At 40.8% G+C, this 20,325-nt stretch overlaps 1 protein-coding gene across 5 annotated transcripts; it reads left to right on the plus strand.

Moving 5' to 3' along the window:
* Window positions 1-3,997: 3,997 nt before the first annotated feature.
* On the plus strand, window positions 3,998-20,076 carry PTGR2 (prostaglandin reductase 2). Of its 5 annotated transcripts, XM_030452064.1 has the most exons (11): window positions 4,031-4,075; window positions 8,270-8,362; window positions 9,166-9,234; window positions 10,682-10,800; window positions 12,068-12,259; window positions 14,235-14,405; window positions 15,463-15,672; window positions 16,436-16,557; window positions 17,789-17,876; window positions 18,610-18,649; window positions 19,831-20,076. In XM_030452064.1, the coding sequence occupies exons 3-11, from the start codon at window positions 9,198-9,200 to the stop codon at window positions 19,893-19,895; spliced, it is 1,044 nt and encodes a 347-aa protein (XP_030307924.1). In that variant the 5' UTR covers window positions 4,031-4,075; window positions 8,270-8,362; window positions 9,166-9,197; the 3' UTR covers window positions 19,896-20,076. The 5 variants fall into 5 exon arrangements, with proteins under 5 accessions (XP_030307922.1, XP_030307924.1, XP_030307926.1 ...); XM_030452062.1 differs by lacking the exon at window positions 8,270-8,362 and having other exon boundaries at window positions 3,998-4,075; XM_030452061.1 differs by lacking the exons at window positions 4,031-4,075; window positions 8,270-8,362 and adding an exon at window positions 4,098-4,253.
* The last annotated feature ends 249 nt before the right edge of the window (window positions 20,077-20,325 follow it).

Here is a 20,325-nt window from a genome sequence, read left to right on the forward strand (position 1 = left end):
TGAAAGGAGGTTGGAGCCAGGGGGGGGGTTGGGATCTTTCGCCAAATGGCTTTCAACAAGACAAGAGGGCACGGTCTTAAGTTGTGCCAGGGGAAGTTTAGGTTAGATATTAGAAAGAATTTCTTTCTGGAGAGGGTGATTAGGCATTGGAATGGGCTGCCCAGGGAAGTAGTGGATTCTCTGTGTCTGGAGATATTTCAAAAGAGTCTGGATGTGGCACTCAGTGCCATGGTCTAGCAACCACAACGGTGGTTCAAGGGTTGGACTTGATGATCTCTGAGGTCCCTTCCAACCCAGCCAATTCTATGATTCTATGATAACTTGTTCTTCCCATCTGTCTACCCCTCCCAACATTTCCAGCCAAGAGGTGAGATGCTCACAAGTCACCTTTAAACTGCACCCTGCAGCATGTTGTGTTTATGTCACTCTGACCTCAACTCAGTTCACCATCAGCAGCTGTCTCAAGCTAAAATTTTTAATTTCTTGCTCTGGATTACTTACACTGAATCAGTCCCTGCAAATGGCTGTAATGACCTAATGTCTTACTGTCCTCTGCTGAAGTTATTGCAGCCACAGCTTAGCTGACAGAATGAATCATCTGCAAGCTCTTAAAACGTTTCATGCAAAGGGATGTGGATTAGCTCAAATTACACTCAGGCTGCCAGAGCATGGCAGGAAAATGGGGTATTTCTCATTGTCTTTCTGGCTCAGCAACGAGGGGAAGAAACCTAATTGAAGACGAGTAAACTGTTACTAGTGAACTACTAGTTTAGAGAACCAGAAATACCAAGTGTACCACAGATTTTGCAGTAAGTTTTCTTCCTGAAACACTGTTTCAGAATTTGTAGGGCAAGTGAACTGGTTTTGTTACCCAAGAATCAGGAGATAATCACTGGCTCCATAAGGCCGTTCTATCAGTGGAAAAGGCACACACACCTTTCCTCAAAATACCTGCAGTGAACATTTCATCAACTCTCTGAAGATCAGTCTAAAACTGAGAAAAATGCTTCCCTACAGCAGGAGATGACATCTTACTTTCCTATCGTGTAAGAGGCTATCAAAAAGAGAAATTTAAATTGAGTTGGATTTGAGTAATCTAACTGATCATTCCTGTCCACAGAATCCATGAAGGATGTTTCTTGATAGACCACTTTGCTCCCCACACACACGGTATCAGTCAGAGCTCCTGCATACCCCAGAGGATTGTGATGACCAAAACACAGCTGCAATTACATAAACAACATATGTATTATTAATCTATAGAGATTTTAAAAGACTACTTTATTATAGTGACATTAATCAAAAATGGCAAGGAGAGGGCACACATCTGCTAAGATGATGAGTTACCTGTGAACATGGAAAAGTATAAAAGGTGATTTAGTATTATATACTCTAATAACTGTGATGCATGAGCCCAGTGAATCTTGGAAAACACACAGGATTACTTTGCATTTTAAGATCATTTAAGACTCACAGGATAGGCTGAATATGTAAGGTTTATTTCTTCCATATTAAGGGCAAGTAATCAGGAAGATCTGGACTCAATAGAACAGTCAATCAATTTGAAAAAAAAAACAAAAAAAAAAGAAAAAAGCCTCCAGATTCTATGTTGTTTTGTTTTTTTTTTTTTAGTTCTATTTTAAATATTGTTACTGACAATTAAAATTGATGATTTTAACCCCTCTGAACCAGGGAGCTGTTTTGCTTTTACATTCTGTCAGTGATTCTGGAAGCTAATGATATTGTATCCAAAATGACTTTGTATCTTTGTAAAAAGATCAGACAGGACAAAGTGTTTTTAATCCCACCATGTGGGCAAGAAATGTTTTTGCTTTCACAAATTTGCTGTAAATTGGTAAGAGAAAACCTTGAACCAGGGGGAGTATCTGTTTGGTGAAGTGTCCCTGTCTGGGTAGGCAGCATCCATTTGTTGTCAGTGACCACAACCATCTTCCAGCATCCCCCATGTCACCTCTGCCCAGCTGTGAGATGATGACACTCAGGTTGATTTAGCCTGTTTGTATGTGGTAACAACCTCTAATACCTGTTATGTAACACCTATTCCACACCGGCCTGCATGGGTGGATTCTTTCATTTCACATGAAGTGTGACTTGGTGTTGTTTATCTCAGTCTGAGGAGGATTAAGATAAACCACAAAAAAGGCATTCTTAGGATGGAACACATATCCAGGAGGCAAGTCAGTGCTGAATGGCTGTTGCATTTTAAACTCACTCCTGAACTTCTTTCACAATAGCTTAACTTAATGAAAGAGACAGTGGGGTGGGGGTGAACATAAGGGGTTAAAACAGTAAACTGCAGATGATTGCTGCAATCACCTTTGAGGATAACCCTGCTTGTGGAGAAAACAAAGACACCCTGTGCTAGGCAGGAGTGGAGCTGTACAGAGAATCTGAAAGCCCATTTAATATGTTGGAAGTTTTCCCCACTTTTCCCTAAGTTATGAGTAGTCACTGAGATACACAACTTCTAAATGAACAGGGAGCCCCCCATTAATACACTTCATACTCTTTCCCTATTTGCTCATATAATGACATGTAACATTCATTTCTGAAACAATTATTTTTGTAATAGTTGTGCTGCCCTTCTCTTGCACAAATATGATGAGGCAAGTCAGCATTCATTCATTAATTCATTTTAATGCAGGCCTCCTACATACCAGATATGCCCACTTGAAACTATGGGGACACCTCCAAACCTGAAGACTTCTTTTCAGCAGATTACACCAGTAACAAGTTGACCTGTCACTAGATCAACTGATACAAGTCAGGAAAAAAAACCTGAAATATAAATTCCCTTATTAAAAGCCTTTTTTTTCCCTTTTTTCTTTTTCCTTTTTTTTTTTTCTTTCTTTTCTTTTTTCCCCTAAACCATGCCAGTTCCAATGACATTTCAACCTTGAAACACGAAGCTTAGTGTGTTATGGTGGCACCAATTTAAACTGGTCACTTAGACCTGCATTAAAGTGCTATGGGTAGAGCTACCATAACAGGCTTTGCCTGCCTTTATGCGAGAGGCTGGTACCAAGTCATCAGGATCATTAGTCTGGAAGTTTTTCCAGTCTTAAGTGGCCACTTGAAGCTCTGCAGCATTTTCCACCGGCTCGGTGGCCAATTCACAGCCCTGTTTGCCTTTCCAGCGCGGTGACTCAGCGCAGCGTGGGGCGAGTGCTCGGTGTCATCACGTCTGGCAGTACCAGGACCTGAGCCCCAGCCCAGGAAAACTCTGACTCTTCAGTTATTCATCCTCTCGCAGCAGGTTCTTTCAGGGAAGATGCCTCCTCAGCTGCATTCGAGAAGAGCAAACACACACACAAGTGACATTGCCTTGAACACAGCGGCGGCTTGACAGAAATCCGTGAGGCTGCAGCACAGCACTGTGCCACATCCTGCAGCACCGCCTCACCCACCCGGACAAGCACCGAGATCTCTCTCGGTGTTTGGACCACCAGCACCAGAAACAGCACCCATCAGTACCAGCACCCATCAGCACTAGCACCACCCACCAGCATCAGCATCAGCACCAGCACCCATCAGCACCACCAGCACCACCACCAGTACCACCCACCAGCACCACTACCACCCACCAGCATCAGCATCAGTACCAGCACCCATCAGCACTAGCACCACCCACCAGCATCAGCACCAGCACCCATCACCACCACCAGCACCACCACCAGTACCACCCACCAGCATCAGCATCAGCACCAGCACCCATCAGCACCACCAGTACCATCCACCAGCACCACCACCACCCATTAGCACCAGCACCCGCAACCAGAGCACCCCGGGGCCCACATTCCTTCGGGCCAACTTCCGGCGAAATGAAGGGGCAAAACTGGAAACCTGCAGCCAGCGGGAGGCGATCGCCACCCAGTACGGCTCCCCAGCAACCTGGCCGGGCCGGACCGGGCCGGGCTGGGCTGGCTCTAGGGCGGGCCGAGGCGCTGGCAGCCGTGCTTAGGCTGCCCTTGTGCAAGGGCTCTGCGCGCATGCGCACCGCGGGGCAGAGGCGGGGACGCCCCGTAGGGAGGGTGCGGGAAGGCTGCCGGTCAAGGTGAGCGGGGTCGGGGTCAGGGGTGTGTGGTGGCCTCGGCCGCCCGCCCTCACCGGGAGTGATGAGGCTACCGCGGGGGTAGCGTAGCTCCGCCGGGCGGAGAGGCCCCGGGGGTCTTGTGGGACGCTCCGGTGTGTGTCCCCCGCCCCCGTGGAGAGAGTGTGGCTCGGAAACAGCGGTAAAACTGGGGAGGGCTGCGGCCATGTTCTGCTTGGGGAGGGAGGGAGGAGAAGGTGGCAGCGGCCGCCGAGCTCCTCCTGGCGAGGCAGGGCAGGACAGGACAGGACAGGACAGGGCAGGATAGGAGCCGAGCCGACCCCTGCCCGCATTCCCCGCAGTCACCATCACCTCGGGGCTGAGCGATTGGTCGGGGCAGGAGCTCCGCTCTGAGGGGTTTGGGCAGTGCCCGGGTTCCAGGGCTGAGTTCAGCTTTGCCGGGTGAAGGGAGGGATCTTCTCCTCTGGGATTCCTCCTTAGCTCAGACATCAGGTGCCTCACCTACCAGTGAAATCCATCGTGGCTTCTGACCTCCCGGTTTCTCCCTCCTGAATTACTCTTGTTTGCAGCTTCTGAAAGCGGTAATGAAGTGTTTAAGTGTCTTTTTTACCTTTGATAGCAGTGATCTCTGACTTGGGCTGGGGTCACACCCAGGGATAAGCAGGACAGTCTCTCAGATTGCTCTGATGGGTGAGCCCGTATCAGTGGCTTCTTAAAAAAACATCAGGTGCTGTTTCTGCTGAAGTGATTGCTCCTTCCTTTCTGGCAGCAATCTCCATTCTTCTGGTCATTCCTGACCTGAAAATCTGCTAAGAAAATACCAGGCCTTCCGTGTTGGTATTTTAAAATTACTTTCAGCTACTCTGATACAACACAACTATTTATTTAAAAAAAGAAAAAATAAAGCCCAATAGGTGGTAACCTTGGAGCTTTCAGCTTTTCTGACACTTAGATCTGAGAAAGTAAAGTTTGCATAATTCACTTGTGTATATACATGTGAGTGTATGGTTACTGGAACTTTTGCTCTATATGTTGCCCAAATTTGATAAAAAGCTAAAAGATATTAGGCTTCTTGGAATACAAAATAAAAAAAGCAAAATAATAAAGCCTGGATCAAGATCCTACTACTATTGTCATTATTTTTCACGTTTCTTTCTTGAGGAAAAGACTGCAGGCTGCTCTTGACCATTATAGTGCACAGAGAATCCATGTAGAGGAGACCAGATGGGATGAACTTCACACCAGAGAATTCAGACATGAAACATTAAGAAATCTAGATTTATGAGTTTTATTCATGAAAGTACTTATCTATTTATGGCATGCATTTTTCTCCATTCACTACATTGAGTCTGGCTTTTACTTTTTGAACACTTCACATGTAGAGCTTCTTAGGGGTGTGTTGGAGACTTTAGTGCCTAATCCATTATATTTGCTGTTCCATTTCCTTTATCCTTACTTTTCCAGTTATGCTTGGTTCTGTCTCATTCATTGTTCCCAGTGTCTCCAGTTATCTCTGTTCTGTTCCTCTCTTCCCTGCTTCACTGGCCTTTAAATTGCTATTCTTGCCACATTTCCCTTGTTCACAAGGGATTCCTAACACAAGTCCTTCCCAGCTTTCCTTCCTGCATGTTCTTCATTCAGAGTCATTCTCCCTTGAAATTTCTTTCTTGGAGTTTCCTCTGAGGATTGTTGTTCCAAATGTTTTGAAACCAGAGTTTCAGAAGACTTCACTCTTTACTTGTCCTCCATTTAGCTTGACTGTCTTCTTCCTCCAAGTTGCCTGGGCCACATACAGCACCAGATACCTTCTTTTTTTACTAGGTTTTACCTGGCATGGGCTCTTTACAACTTGGAAGCAGGTGAATCATTCTGGCAAAAATATACATAACTGAAAACTCTCTGATGGGCAGGCTCAGAAACAGTAAGTTCTAGGAACCAAGCCTAGGACAAAAAAATGAGCATTTCAGTGGAAAGGAATTTGTTTAACATTTTTGAAAGAAGCTGTCATGTGTCTCTCTGCAAAAATGAGGTAAGGAAGGCAAGGGAAAAAACAGATAAGAATAAATCTGAGCTAAAACATCCTTGAGACTCCCATGAAGGTTCTGCTGTTGTTCTGATTAAGGTGCCTCCCTGATAAGGGAGGTCAGGTGATCTTGGCACAGAATCATGCTAAGCCTTGTAATTGGTTTTTTATTCCATTTGATTTAAAGAGTAAAACTACTTTGGTTCTTTGGTTTTTGGTAAAATTAAATACAATGAATACAGTTAAATATAGTAAATATAGCATGTTGCTTCCTGCAGGTCTTAAAAAAACCAAGAAGTCAAAAGCATCCTTCATGGCATCATGCATTTATTGAAAAAGAATATATATATGATACAAATCTCCTTTGTCTCACTTCTAAAAAACCCATTTTCTTTCTCCAAAACCTTTCCTTAATTTATGGTGCAATAGGATGCTGCCTCCACTTACTCTTTTTCATCAGTTCTGTGCTGTTTATAATGTGAGGAAAATCTGATTGTTTCTTACTACGTTATGGTATTACTGTGAGCATTTGCTTATGTTTCTGATTTCCACTGTGAAGTGCAGTCATGTTTAGAAGCAAATGTCCATCTCCAGTGTTGCACCTTACTGTGACAGTTGTCACACAATAAGTGACAGTTCAGCTTCCAGCCTCACTTTCTGTCCTACCCACTCACAGTATCTGGAAGATTTTCCAATTAAATTAGTACACAGGCTTCTCAACCAAAAGCTGTGAAAATGACCTAGGAAATGAATAGCATTTTTGTTCTCTCAGAATGACAGGCATTCAAAGTAATAATCTAAAGTTCTGTATACATTTTCCATTTTCACCTTTCTATTCTGCTCTGTATTGCTTTTTCTTTTTACTAGGTTGCTATATTTGGCTTTTTTCTTTAAAGAGCTCTTACTTTTTTCTCTCTACTATTACAGAAAAAATAGATGTGTGTTAGGCAAAATAAAAATGCTTCCCATTGTCTCTTTTCCTTTTCAGGTTGATTTTTTTGTGGTTTTAGTTTCAGGACAACAGAAACTGTGTTATCAGTTGTGACAGAGGGGTTTTCTGTAAGGCCTGATCTATACAGAAATTCTGCCTAATCTGGCTTAAAACAGTGGATGAAACTTTTAACACCTTGTATAGATTTGATCTGAATGTGAATAATATGTAGAGGAATAATTTGCCCAGATTGATGTGAGCTGTCAGATCACCATTGGTTTATATTCATTGGTTTATATTTATATTCAATTATAAATAATTGACTCATTATTTCTGCACAGAGCATTTCCATTATAAACTTCAGCCAACTTCTCTATGTGTGCAAGTTGGTAGAATGTGGCTGCCCTTTGAAACTCCACTGGGCAGATCTGATACCTTAATAAAATGCTCACTAAATTAGCACAAATTTTCAGGTGCTAAGACAATTGCTCAGAAGGTAACTGTACCCCTTGAATGTCATTTTCTTAGGCAAATGTTATCAGGAGGAATTTGGAATTTTGTTCTGAAAAATACTTCCTCAAAGAAGCCCAAAGTCTGTAACTGAACATGATGATGGACCTGAGATTTGCCAAAATTTATCTAAGGCCATCATTCCTTTGGGGGTTTTACATGAGTATATTTATTCCAAAGATGGTATCAGCTTTGAGTGTAAAATCTTTTTATTTCTCTATAACTGTTAACTCCTGTATTTTTCAGTGCTCATTTTTCATTTTCAGGCAGCAAGTAGTAACTTCCTCAAAGTGTGGTGTTTTGGGTTTTTTTCCTGTTGTTGCAGACTAATGTTCCACATTGTTCTGCAACAACAAAAGAACTCAGCAGGTCACTTATTCTTTACTGATGTCTGATGTGATTCTGTAAAGACACATTAAGGATCCATTTCTTCTAGTTTCTTTTATAGCACCCTTAGGTGTTGAAAATGTGAAAAGAAACTAATTCTTGAATGATTTTAACCTAATAATACACTTTTCAAATGTGCACACAATCAAATGTTAAAACTCTTATCTGCTTTATGAAAATAAGAGTTTTAACATTTGAAAAGTGTACTTATTAGGTGAAAATCATAAAGTATATCTGCTTTATGAAAATACACTTCTGGTTTGAGTCAGTTGTGGGTTTTAGAGGCCAGGGAAAGGCCAGGGTTATGCCCATAATCTCCTGATAACTTTTTAATTATGCTTTTCAGCACTGCAGGCTGTAGCTCCTGACGTCTGTGAGTGCTGTAATCTAAACACCAACAGTACCAACAGAAGGTTCTGTATTCTGCAGTGTTCACAGAGTGTGTTGGATACATAGTGAGGATGTACTCTTCCTAGGCTTATCTGTTTAGCTTCACTTCACTATATTGTCCTTGTCAGCAAAATAAACATTATGAGAAAGACATGGGCTATCAGGTTTCATTCCTTAATGTCCTTGTCTCTTGTGAAGCTTGGTTATTTATGGCACTCAGCTGAGGATAGTTTTATATTAGCTCCAGAAGCATGTAGGAGCATGATTTTTCTCCTGTTAAATTAGAATGATTCCCTGTTAATCACTTGGGCATCTCAGGGTTGCAAGACTGCAGATTTGCAGTCCTGGTTTAACATGTTGAAGTTCAGGGAGATACTTTTCAATAAAACAGGTTAAATGATGATCTGATTCCTTCTCATCTCTAGGCAAGACCATTTCTTAGGATAAAACACACTGCTAATAGTGAGACTTCTTATTTCATGTGAAACATCTTGTACAACAATCACTTTTTATCATATTCCTGCATAATGATATTGTTGATGTCTGTGTGTGTGTGTGCTTTTTGTGGAATGGCACCTGACTTAGATATGCAAAGCTGCCTCTGTGTCTTTTAGGTGGGAATAGAGTGTTCTCAGCCAGCAGGAAAGCAGAGCAAACCAAGCACATCTGCTGCCAGCTGTTAGGGGGTGGTGATGAGTTTAAAAGGAGCCCTGGTACTTTATAATTTCCAGTCTTTTCAGAAAGCATTACTGTGATACTGTATAAAATCACAGCTTTAAAAGGATAAGCAGGGAATTCCTTATTCACAAGCTTGTTTATTTTACATCTGAGGACATGTGTTTTCCTTTGTAGAAATCCAGTGTGAAATTGCTGCCAAAGCAGGGATGATCATAGAGAGAGTGGTGCTGAATTCCCGCCCTGGTATGTATTTCTTTCCAATAAAGCAAAAATGTGTTCTTTTTAAAGCTGTCTAATGTGTCAAAATGCTGCAGGTAGAAACAGATGCTGACTTGAGATATTGACATTCATATAGCTTGATGCTGCAATCAGCATTAAATAAAGTTTATTGTGAAGTGTGTTTATTTAGTCTGTATATACAGATTTCTAAACTCTTCTGTGAGAAAAAAAGTGTGATGCACAATATATGAGAAAATCCTAAGTGCAGGGACTCAAAGGGAAGAAAGGTTGGCAAGCATTGCCTTTTAGTTCTGACATTTGTCCTTTTTGCATTTTAAGAGATGGCTGTACTAAGGTATCTTGTTGCTGTTCATTTTTTGTTTTCTTTTAGTAAGTATTGCATCTTCTTTTCCATGTTTCAAAGTGTTTGCTTTTTAATTTACACTCTTGAAGGTTTGTTTACTTCCTTACTTACACAGCTGCCTTGTTACAGATGTCAGCACCTTATTTTGAATACTGAGTTTATAAATTGCCTGCTGTAGAAGCCCCATATGCATGTATTAAGTTTTGTGGGGAGATTGTATACTTCTCAATTCCAAATAGCCCTAAAATCATAGAATCACAGAATGGTTTGGGTTGTACCTTCAAGATCCTCTAGTTCCAACCCCCCTGCCATGGGCAGGGACACCTTCCATTAGACCAGGTTGCTCCATGCCCCATCCAACCTGGCCTTGAATGCATCCAGGGATGGGGCAGCCACAACAACCTGTTCCACCATCTCACCACCCTCACAGGAAAGAATGTTTTCTGATGTCGAGCCTCAGTCTCCCCTCATTAAGTTTGAAACCATTTCCCCTTGTCCTCTCACTACACATCCATGCAAAAAGCCCTACCCAAGCTTTCTTGTAGTCCCCCTTCAGATATTGGGAGGTTGCTATGAGGTCACCTCAGAACCTCATCCAGGCTGAACAACCTCAATCTCCTCAGTCTGGCTTCTTAGTTTAAAACTTAGCTGCTTAAAATATATGGTCATTTGCTGCTGGCAAAATAGTGCACATCAGTTTTGTTATGTAAGAGAAGTTCCAATCCCTTCTTTCTTTTCAAAGGGTCTTTTCAGTACATAGAATATATAAAACCAATATTTGGGAATGTGGACAAACCTGCCCTTTGTTTTTAATTTGTCCTAAAATGGTGTGTAGCAAACACCATGGAGACTGTGAGGTCAGTGCAAGTACTGATAGTGGCCCAGGTATAATCTGCCAGATCAACAAGTCAGCAGTCTGGGTGGTGGCAGAACAACCATTTAAATCCTGGTTGGTGACACAAAACATGAAAGTTTGTCAGTAGCTTTGTACCTCAGTAAAGATACAGCCTAACTTACTTAAAAATACTACCTTAAGAAAAATAAGGCCTTCCCATATTGAAACTCTGTATTGATCCATTTATTTGTTTCATTTAACAATAATGGCAGGTAAGAATGGAGTGCCAGTGGCTGAGAACTTCCGACTGGAACAAAGTACAATAGCAGATACAATCCAAGCAGGACAAGTTCGTGTTAGAACCCTGTATCTCTCTGTGGACCCTTACATGGTAGGTGATGGACATAGAGCTAAGCCAGAATGTGGCTTTTTAAAATACCCTCAATCATGTAGCTGTAATGATGTTTAACACCAAAGTTATGGATTACAGGAAAAATTATTCTCTAGTATAACTTAGTAATTCTTTTCTTTCTAATGGACTTATATTGGAAAGGAATTTAGCATTAATGTGCCTGGGATATATATAAAGGAATATGAATGTCGGGCCATGAAGAGACTGTGAGCCCTGATATAGTTTGTTTGTTTGCTTCAGCTTTTTCTGAACTTTGCTTTTTTATATACAGTTGTAAGCTTTTTTTTCCTATGGAAGGAAGTATTTTTCAATTGAGGGAAGCATGGGTAAAAAAGGAGGAATATCTCATGATGAAACAAGCAAGGGACATGATCAGGCAAAAAATTCTAGACACATAAAACACATAAATTATTCAGGTGAAATGTTATTTAGCTATTCCCAGTTTTGTTGTTTACATGTGAAAGTCAGATTTTTCTCTTTTAAGTGGGTGATAGGAGGAGTACTTTGTAAACAATGGCAACAGAGAGAGGAGAAGTAAATGAAGCCATAACCAGCACTTGCACCCAATTCTGCAGCACTGTAGGAATCGTGGTAGGGAGTGTTGAAGGTTGAAATGGAAGTGAAGGTTGGAGGAAAACCAGACAGACCCAGTCTTCTAGTATGTAAAAGTTTGCTATAAAGAGAATTCTGAATATTGCTTCCCTGCAGAGTTGGAGATAGGAGAAAAAAAACAGCCTTAATGTCAGGAAAGTAGGATTAACTTGAGAATTAAGGAAAAGTTTAAGAATCCTGAAGTACTAACACAGGTTATAGGTGGAGATATGTTGAAACAAACTCAGATTTCAAGATGTTTCATTAAAGATCTCTCTGTCAGGGTTGGTTACATATATTTGACTGTTCTTCAGTGCATAGGCATGGACCAAAGGACTTGTGGGCTTTTTTTTTTTTCAATTCTACATTTCTAAGATTTGTCCAGTTCAGGATTCCTGTTGGACCCAAGCTGAGTTGTCTTCAGTTGCACAGCCCAGGCAGCATCTATAGAATGTGTTTGCTCCTGAAGGAGGTGAGAATGGTCCTTTTGTACTGAGCAGACAAGTGGAAAGAGAGATCCAAGAAAAGCTGAGGAATATTTGCAAGAAATTTTTGAGTAGCCCTTTGTGTTGGAATTTTTAAACCTCTCTCATCCTCAGCTTCACTGGAACTCCTGTGTTCCACCAGAGCCTCTGATGAAATCCCTGTCTTTCAGCGCTGCCGAATGAATGAGGACACGGGCTCGGATTACCTCCTGCCCTGGCAGCTCTCTGAAGTTGCTGATGGTGGGGGCATTGGGGTTGTGGAGGAGAGTAAGCATGATAACCTTGCCACAGGAGACTTTGTGACTTCCTTCAGCTGGCCCTGGCAGACAGTGGCAATTCTAGATGGAAGCTTGCTACAAAAGGTAATGTGCATGCAAAGCCCTGGTTGTTGCTATTTTCTTTAACAAAACATTTTAAATTTTTAAAATATTGGCTAATTATGCTATTTCTTAGTCAAAAACACGCCCATGTTATTGAAGCAACCAGTTCTCAAAAGGCAGATTAACTCACAGGTGGAAACACCTACATCAGTTTATCTCTCCTCTTAACAAAGAAAATGTCAATCTTTTTCTTGGTTACCAGACATGGCAGTATTATTTCAGTTGTTTTTGTTAATAAGTATCTCTGAAACTGCTTTTGTTAATTCATTGTTAATTATTCTAATTCTAGTGGGGGCTCCTGATCCATGACAGTGTAGTCATAAGACACAAAAGGCCTTAGAGATATTTAATTAAGTGTATTGCACTCACATATATTAATGAAAGCTTTAGCTTGAGATTTTATGTCTACAGAAGACAGGGTATTTAATATTAAGTGTAAAGTGGAGAGGTGACAGTGTGTTGGGGAAACAGTTCAGAAATATCCAGGTTGTGAGCAATCCTGACTTACTTCAATTTAGGCCACATTGGGTTAATGGTTATTGAGGCCTAGTTAGAGGCTTTCTGAGAATGAGCTAATGGGAAAGAGATAACTTAATTGGCAACAAAAGAGGAAAATAATTATGTGAGAAGAAGGTTCCATGAGAATGGGATGTGTAATTGGAATACAAAGCCACCTGCATGATAAGATGGTGTAAACAAGACTTCTCTATATAAAGTGAGTGCAAGTTGTTAATAAAGGATTTCATACAATCATATTGATGTGCACATGGAATCCTTAAGCCTCCTCAGACTGTCTTCCCACAACAGTGTGTTAGGGATATTGTGTGTGTAGGATCATAGAATCCTGTGTAACACAGAATATCCTTATGTAACACAGAAAATTATTGTAGTGTGTAGAATGTATACTTTCCAATAAACTGCTTCCTTTAGGACCCTTTGCCACTGATCTACAATGACAGTATTTGATAAAACAGTGCTGTTTTATCCTTTATGCTAACATAGGGATAGTCCACAATTGCTGGAAGCTTCTTATCTCCCAACTGTTTTTTGACACCTCCATAATTTAAATTTTGGTGAGTGACTTTGTTTAAAAACTTTTTCTAAAACTGTGGAAATATCTGCTGAACATGAGCCAGCAGTGTGCCCAGGTGGCCAAGAAGGCCAATGGCATCCTGGGCTGGCTCAGGAACAGCGTGGCCAGCAGGTCCAGGGAAGGGATTCTGCCCCTGTGCTCAGCCCTGGTGAGGCCACAGCTTGAGTCCTGTGTCCAGTTCTGGGCCCCTCAGCTCAGGAAGGATATCGAGGTCCTGGAGAAGGTCCAAAGGAGGCAACCAGGCTGGTGAAGGGACTTGAGCACAGACCCTATGAGGAGAGGCTGAGGGAGCTGGGGGTGTTGAGGCTGGAGAAGAGGAGGCTCAGGGGAGACCTCATCACTCTCTACAACTCCCTGAAAGGAGGTTGGAGCCAGGGGGGGGTTGGGATCTTTCGCCAAATGACTTTCAACAAGACAAGAGGGCATGGTCTTAAGTTGTGCCAGGGGAGGTTTAGGTTAGATATTAGAAAGAATTTCTTTCTGGAGAGGGTGATCAGACATTGGAATGGGCTGCCCAGGGAAGTAGTGGATTCTCTGTCCTTGGAGATATTTCAAAAGAGCCTGGATGTGACACTCAGTGCCATGGTCTAGCAACCACAACAGTGGTTCATGAGTTGGACTTGATGATCTCTGAGGTCCCTTCCAACCCAGCCAATTCTATGATTCTATGATTCTATCTGTATTTCACTTACTATAAACTCGTTGTTAGGGTAGAGAGAGTTTCTAGATAGCTTGTCCCTACCAATTGTCCCTTTTCTGGTAAATACCCTTAGTTAGTCTTCTACCCTCAAGACGACCGAACGGCAAACAGCAAAACCTCACTTTAAAAAGAAATTAACATCACCACACGTTTCTGTTTTGTAGCTCATTCCACAGCTTGTGAATGGACACCTTTCCTACTTCCTGGGGGCAGCTGGCATGACAGGACTGACAGCCCTGCTGGGTATAAAGGAGAAGGGACACGTGGCTGTGGGTGCCAATCAGACCATGGTGGTGAGCGGCGCAGCCGGTGCATGTGGCTCCTTGGCTGGCCAGGTAGGCAAACTCTGTTACCAAGTGTATCTGCATAAAAATCCTGGTTACTACATGCACGGATAAAATAACTGGAAAACATGAGAAGCTGTAACTCCATGGATAGGGCCAGTTTCACAAATTTGGCTCATGCTCTCCCTGAGAAAGTTTTGAGGTGTGAAACTTCAGTTTCATGAGAAACCAGGAGAGGAAAGAACAGCCCAAGGTGATTCCTTGTCTCTAGCATAAATGAAATGGATGGTATAAATACATGTATTTACTATATATTTATACAGTAGGCTGCCATTTGAACAGTCTTTGGGTTGACTGGAGACTTCAATTTTTTTCTCCTTAAGAAAACCATCAGCAAAAAACCCATAGTAAACCCTTCTTTGTGTCTTTAAACCCTTCTTGTGTTCTTTAGGGTTCTGAGATTTACAACCCTTCTGTCCTTCTCAGCTTTGGAGAACATGTCACAGTGCATTTGTGTGCCTGTCTACAAATATATACATCTATATAGGCACACATATATATACACACAAACACAATGGATATTAAGCAAGCTTAAGCCTTACTTAAGAGTGTTGAACTGGGTGATTTTGAAGGTCTCTTCCAACCAGAGAAATTCTGATTCTTACTTAAAAAGAGGAGCTGTGAAGAAACAATGCATAAGCAAGTCTATGAAGAATGTATTTAAATCAATTAATGTCCAGCCTTTTTGGCCTTTTACCAACTGTGTTATGGTACTTGGCAGGTGGTGATTTTACACTGTATTTGGCTCTCCAGTACTGACAGTCACTGGTGGCTCCATGGACTAAACCTCCTGCTGTTAGTGAGTTTGGGAAGGTGGCAAATTTTGCTTCTGCCTGCCCATTCTCTTGGTGTGAGGGGGGAATGAGAGGAGGCAACTGTGTAACATGAGATGGGAGTGTGGAATGAACTTTGCTGCCTTCAGGCCCCCTTCCTCCCACTGGAACCTTTATCCAGATGAATAATCTAACTTCTCTATTCTTTGTTTTTTGTTTTTGTTTTGTTTATTTATTTAGTTTGGGGTTTTTTTTTCCTAACTGTGCCCCTACAGATTGGCCATCTAGAGGGCTGCTCCAGAGTGGTGGGGATTGCTGGCACAGATGAAAAGTGCTCCATTTTGGTCCAAGAAATGGGGTTTGATGCTGCTATCAATTACAAGAAGGGGAATGTGGCAGAACAGCTCCGTGAACTCTGCCCAGATGGTGTGGATGTTTACTTTGACAATGTTGGTGGAGACATCAGTGATACAGTTATAAGCCAGGTGATTAAACTGTGGGGTTGATTCTACTCCTTGTTGACTGCATGCCTAGCTTTCAATTAATTAATACTGGAGACCAGCCCACAATACAGTCATTTCCTCTTCATTGATCTAATCCAGGTGGTGATCCTGGTCCCAGGAGAAATCAGGTATTTGAAGTCAGTGTCTGTCTCTTGGGCTAGGCTGGCAGTGTAGTCATAGAAAGAAAAATCTGTGCTTCTAGTCTCTTGCTTCTTTGGCCAGGAGACTTAGTAATAGTCTGAAACCCTTGTCTGTCAGTAGAGGAATCTTGTGTTTTGTCAGCTTTGGTTTTCTGGCTCCACCAAAACCAACTCTTGTGGGCCTCCATGAAGACTTGTGACCAGCCCTCTTCACTGTTAATGTGAAACCACTCTGTCTCAAGGCAGAGGAGGCAATACTATCTTTGGGAGCTCTAAAACCACAGCTGTATCCAACTTCTTTGTCATATTGCCCCTTTCTTCCTGACAAAGAGGGCATGTGGTAACAGTTTCTTCTGTTCCTTGTGTTTGATTCCTTTTGAGATTATGTATAGGTTGTATACCATTTATTTATCCACTGTTGCCCTGCATTTCTCTCTCTGAATGTTATAATGAGTTGAATGGACCTGCCTGCAAGTATTCCATTCTTTTTCTAGGAAATGTGGCTCTAAATAAGGATACCCATGTCAAAAATTTGTGATATCTGGAAAATTTAGGGTCTGACACCAGGGAATGTAATTTTTCTCACTTTGTGCTATCCAAAACAGATGAATCAGAACAGCCATATCATCCTGTGTGGACAGATTTCTCAGTATAACAAAGATGTGCCTTATCCTCCTCCCTTGCCTCCTGACATAGAAAAAATACAGAAAGAAAGGAACATCACAAGGTACATTTCTCTTCCAGAAGCTGTGACCAAGTTCCAGGTAGATTGTCTGTGTAATATTGTGACTCTGATGTTTGGGAGAGAGTATCTAGCTCCCCAGTAGGCTCCCCAGTGTTCCATGTGTACATGGAACAGAATGTAGAAAAAAAGGAAATTATAATTTCAATGTCAGGAAATCTTTTCTCTTACATTTGTCTGTATCAGCACAAAAAATGGGAAAAGTTGTTTGTTTTTTTTATGTTAACATAGTTGTCTGTTGTTATATTTTGTGCTTGATGGATTTAGTCCTGGAGTCTGGCAGATTCTTCACCATGAGGGAAGGTATTGCCAGGGTTATGTTCTCAGGTGTTTGGCTGATTGCCTTCCCTTCAACTGTTCAGGCAGTGAGAAAATAAAAAAAAAAATTAAGTAAGGATGCAGCTGATGCAGTGATTATACTGAAATTGCATTTTTAGTGCTTGGGGTTTTATTGGATAATGAGACTGTAGATGTGTGCCATATAGACATGTAAAACATAGATTTTTCTTACAGCTGAGAATTTCTGAATCTCACAATTCAGGTGTAACTAAAGCAGAGATGTAAGTGAAGTCTTAAGAGATTTTACATTCATTGCACTGCAGAATGTTGGGGAGACTTGATTTCTCTGCAAATGGGTTGACATCTTCTAATTAAAATTCCTTCTGCAGCTCCTGTAGTCTGCACTTTTAAAAAATGGATAAAAAAGGAAGGTGTAGAAAGGCAAAGGGGAATTTAGTCAGTACATTGCTACGAGTTTTTGTTGGATTTGATGACTGTTTCATTTTCTGGATTGCTATAGGTGGCTGTGACAGCAGGATATGCAAAATTTTGGGGAACCTGAAAGTTGATTTTCACTTGCCATCTAGTTGTGGGCCCACTAATTATTCTCCCTAGCACAAACAAACAAACAAACCACAAAAAAACCCCAAACAAGAAAATAAAGTAAAAAATGAAAGGAATAGTTGCATTTTATGGACATCTACTTCTGGAGATACTAATTGATTTTTTACTATTCTTCTCTCTTGAACAGAATTACTTGTCTGAGTCTGATGTTGCTGTCTCAGCTGGCAAAGCCCTGAGCTGTGTCTCATTGTTGTAAATACTCATAACCCTTCAGTTTCAAGAATGCTCTTTCCTGAAAAGATGTGTAAAGATTTCAAAACATGCTTACCAAGCTTTCTTAAGTCAAGGCTCACTCTTTTTTTTTTTTTCACAGGGAGAGATTCTTAGTGTTGAACTATATGGACAAACAAGAAGCTTGTATATTACAGCTCTGCCAGTGGATCCAAGAGGGTAAACTGAAGGTAGGAACTTTAAATCTAACCTGTGGCCTGTGATACTGTCTCCTTAGATCATGCTCTGACTACAAGAAGTCCAATTGCTTTGTCCTTGGCTCTCTTACCATGCCTCAGATTCGAACAGATTTTCTTTCTAACACTTGAGCATACTTGAAAGCTTATTAGGGAGCAGTGTTTTAGGAGATACCTGCTGAGGCTGTGACTGTAATATGACAGATTTCTGTAATTACATGCTGCTGATGTGTGTATTTCTTTCAGTACAGACTGCAAGTGTTTCTTTGGCTTTAAGGAATCAAACCTTCAAATACACTCACTTTAAAATTTGTGGTTACTGCCCTGAAGGCTTCTGGGGATCTTGTCTGATATTCTCTTTCAATCTTATAATCACCATTTATTTTTTTGTGATAGGTGCTTTATCCATCCCATCCCTGTGAGGTCTGTCATTAAATGAGTTTCTGATTCTTCAGGTGATCCTTAAATATTTCTAGGAAAAACCTTGAGACTTGACATTTTGGCAGGGGCAGGGATATTCTAATTCTCATTAAATTAGATTAAATTAAATTGCCTGCAGGTTTATCTGAAAGGATTCACTACTCTTGAAATCAGGCCCAAGCAGACCCCTGCCCATTGTAGCTAGCCAATCCTTGAGATTTTTTTAGTTTCTGTGGAAGTTTTGTGGCATGTTTCTAAGAAATGTTGAACTCTGAAGAAAGCTAAAAGGACTTGTTTGCCTTGACAGGTCAGAGAGACAGTGGTAGAAGGCTTAGCAAACATTGGTGGTAAGATTTTCACTTGATTTTCTATGAATAATAATCTGATTAAATACAGAATAGGTTTACTACCCCCTTTGTTTAATTTCCCAGTTCACATTTTTCTATTTTATCTAAAATATTATGTTTATAATAAAACTTTTCATAAGGTTTTAAAAAGTTATGTGAGAGATTTTATGTTAAACCCCCCTGTTGAATATAGATTTTAAGATTGTTTGTTTGTTTTACTAGGGGGATAGGGAGTGAATTCTTAAACTTCTACCTCAGCAGCTGATGATAGTCACGGGTTTAAGGCACTGCTCATTTCTTAGAACTTGAAAGAAAATGATATTTTGGAGACCTGGAACTTAGCCTTTAAAAAAAAACAAACTATGTTTGGGTATTTAGTTTGTTACTGCATTTCCTAACAGAAAAAATAAACTGAAAAGCACACACAAGAAAAGGAAAAGCATATTGGCAATTGCTTAACAAAGTAGGAAATAATTTCTTTTAAAGAAACAAAATACTCTAGAAAAATAGACTAAAAAAATCTATAACACAGAAAACACAAAGATGAAGGGGACCTTGTGATTCCAGTGGGACAGTGCTGGAGAGCAAGGTGATTCAAGATGTTCCATAAAAATGCTTCTCTTTCAAGTAAAAGGGAAGAGTGTGATTTAGTCCATCTACTCTTTAGTCCCACAGGGTTGGAACCACTAGAACTGATAATCAAACCGTATAGATTTATTTTATTCTAATCATTGCTACTTGCTGGTATAAGTAACTATTTTGAAGGAATTTGATCAAATTTGAAGGAATTTAATCAAAGCAGTCATATTTTGTACTTGATTTACTCAGATTTATTAATTTGCACCAGCCTCTGTCATTTATTGTATTACCTAGAATATATATAAACCTTTTCCTTTCACAGAAGTTTGTGGGGGACACAGCATTTATGTGGTCTCCAGTCAATGTTTGGTGTTTGTATGGCATATCCCTGAGGCAGCAGATCTAATTGTTACCTTGTGTATGGGCTAAACAGTTGCTTACAAATCAGCTTTTAAAATGATCACACAAAACTGCCCTTCATGGTTTATTACAGACTTTTTTCCATCTGAATTTGGGGAGGTGTTTAATACATTGGCTTCTTTTTTGAAAGTATCTTGGCACATTCTGCATGACACTGATTTATTTCATTATTTCTCTTGAAGCTGCTTTCCAGTCCATGATGAGTGGAGGCAATATTGGAAAACAGATCGTCTCAGTTTCTAAGTGAAAATGACTGCTGCTTTGTGAAAAATAAGTGGATTCTGTCTCTTAACTGCAAGTTTTTACTTACATTAATTTCTGTTTTCTTAAGTAAACCATTTTGTTGTTTTGTATGTACTGAAAGCAGAGATTCTGAGATGCTAAGGCAGAACCTGTGCTAATAAACTGAATAGAATCTGAAACAGGAATGCACCAATTTATACTGGAAATGAGTTATATGTTCTTTGACATGATTTTGGTAGTTGCCAGCTAGCACACTTGCAAGTGTTTTGTGGGCATTGGTTTGGAAGTTAGAACATCCTAGGAATGATTTCCCATAAGCAGTGTTTTATGCAGCCACCTGCTTTTGCTTATTAAAACAATTTCCTAGTGGAAATGTGCAGCATTCCCAGGCTGGTTTGTCTCAGTGCCCAGTAACTTCTCTAGGAATTTTTAAT

Source organism: Calypte anna, chromosome 5A, assembly GCF_003957555.1.
Source record: "Calypte anna isolate BGI_N300 chromosome 5A, bCalAnn1_v1.p, whole genome shotgun sequence".
Taxonomy (NCBI): domain Eukaryota; kingdom Metazoa; phylum Chordata; class Aves; order Apodiformes; family Trochilidae; genus Calypte; species Calypte anna.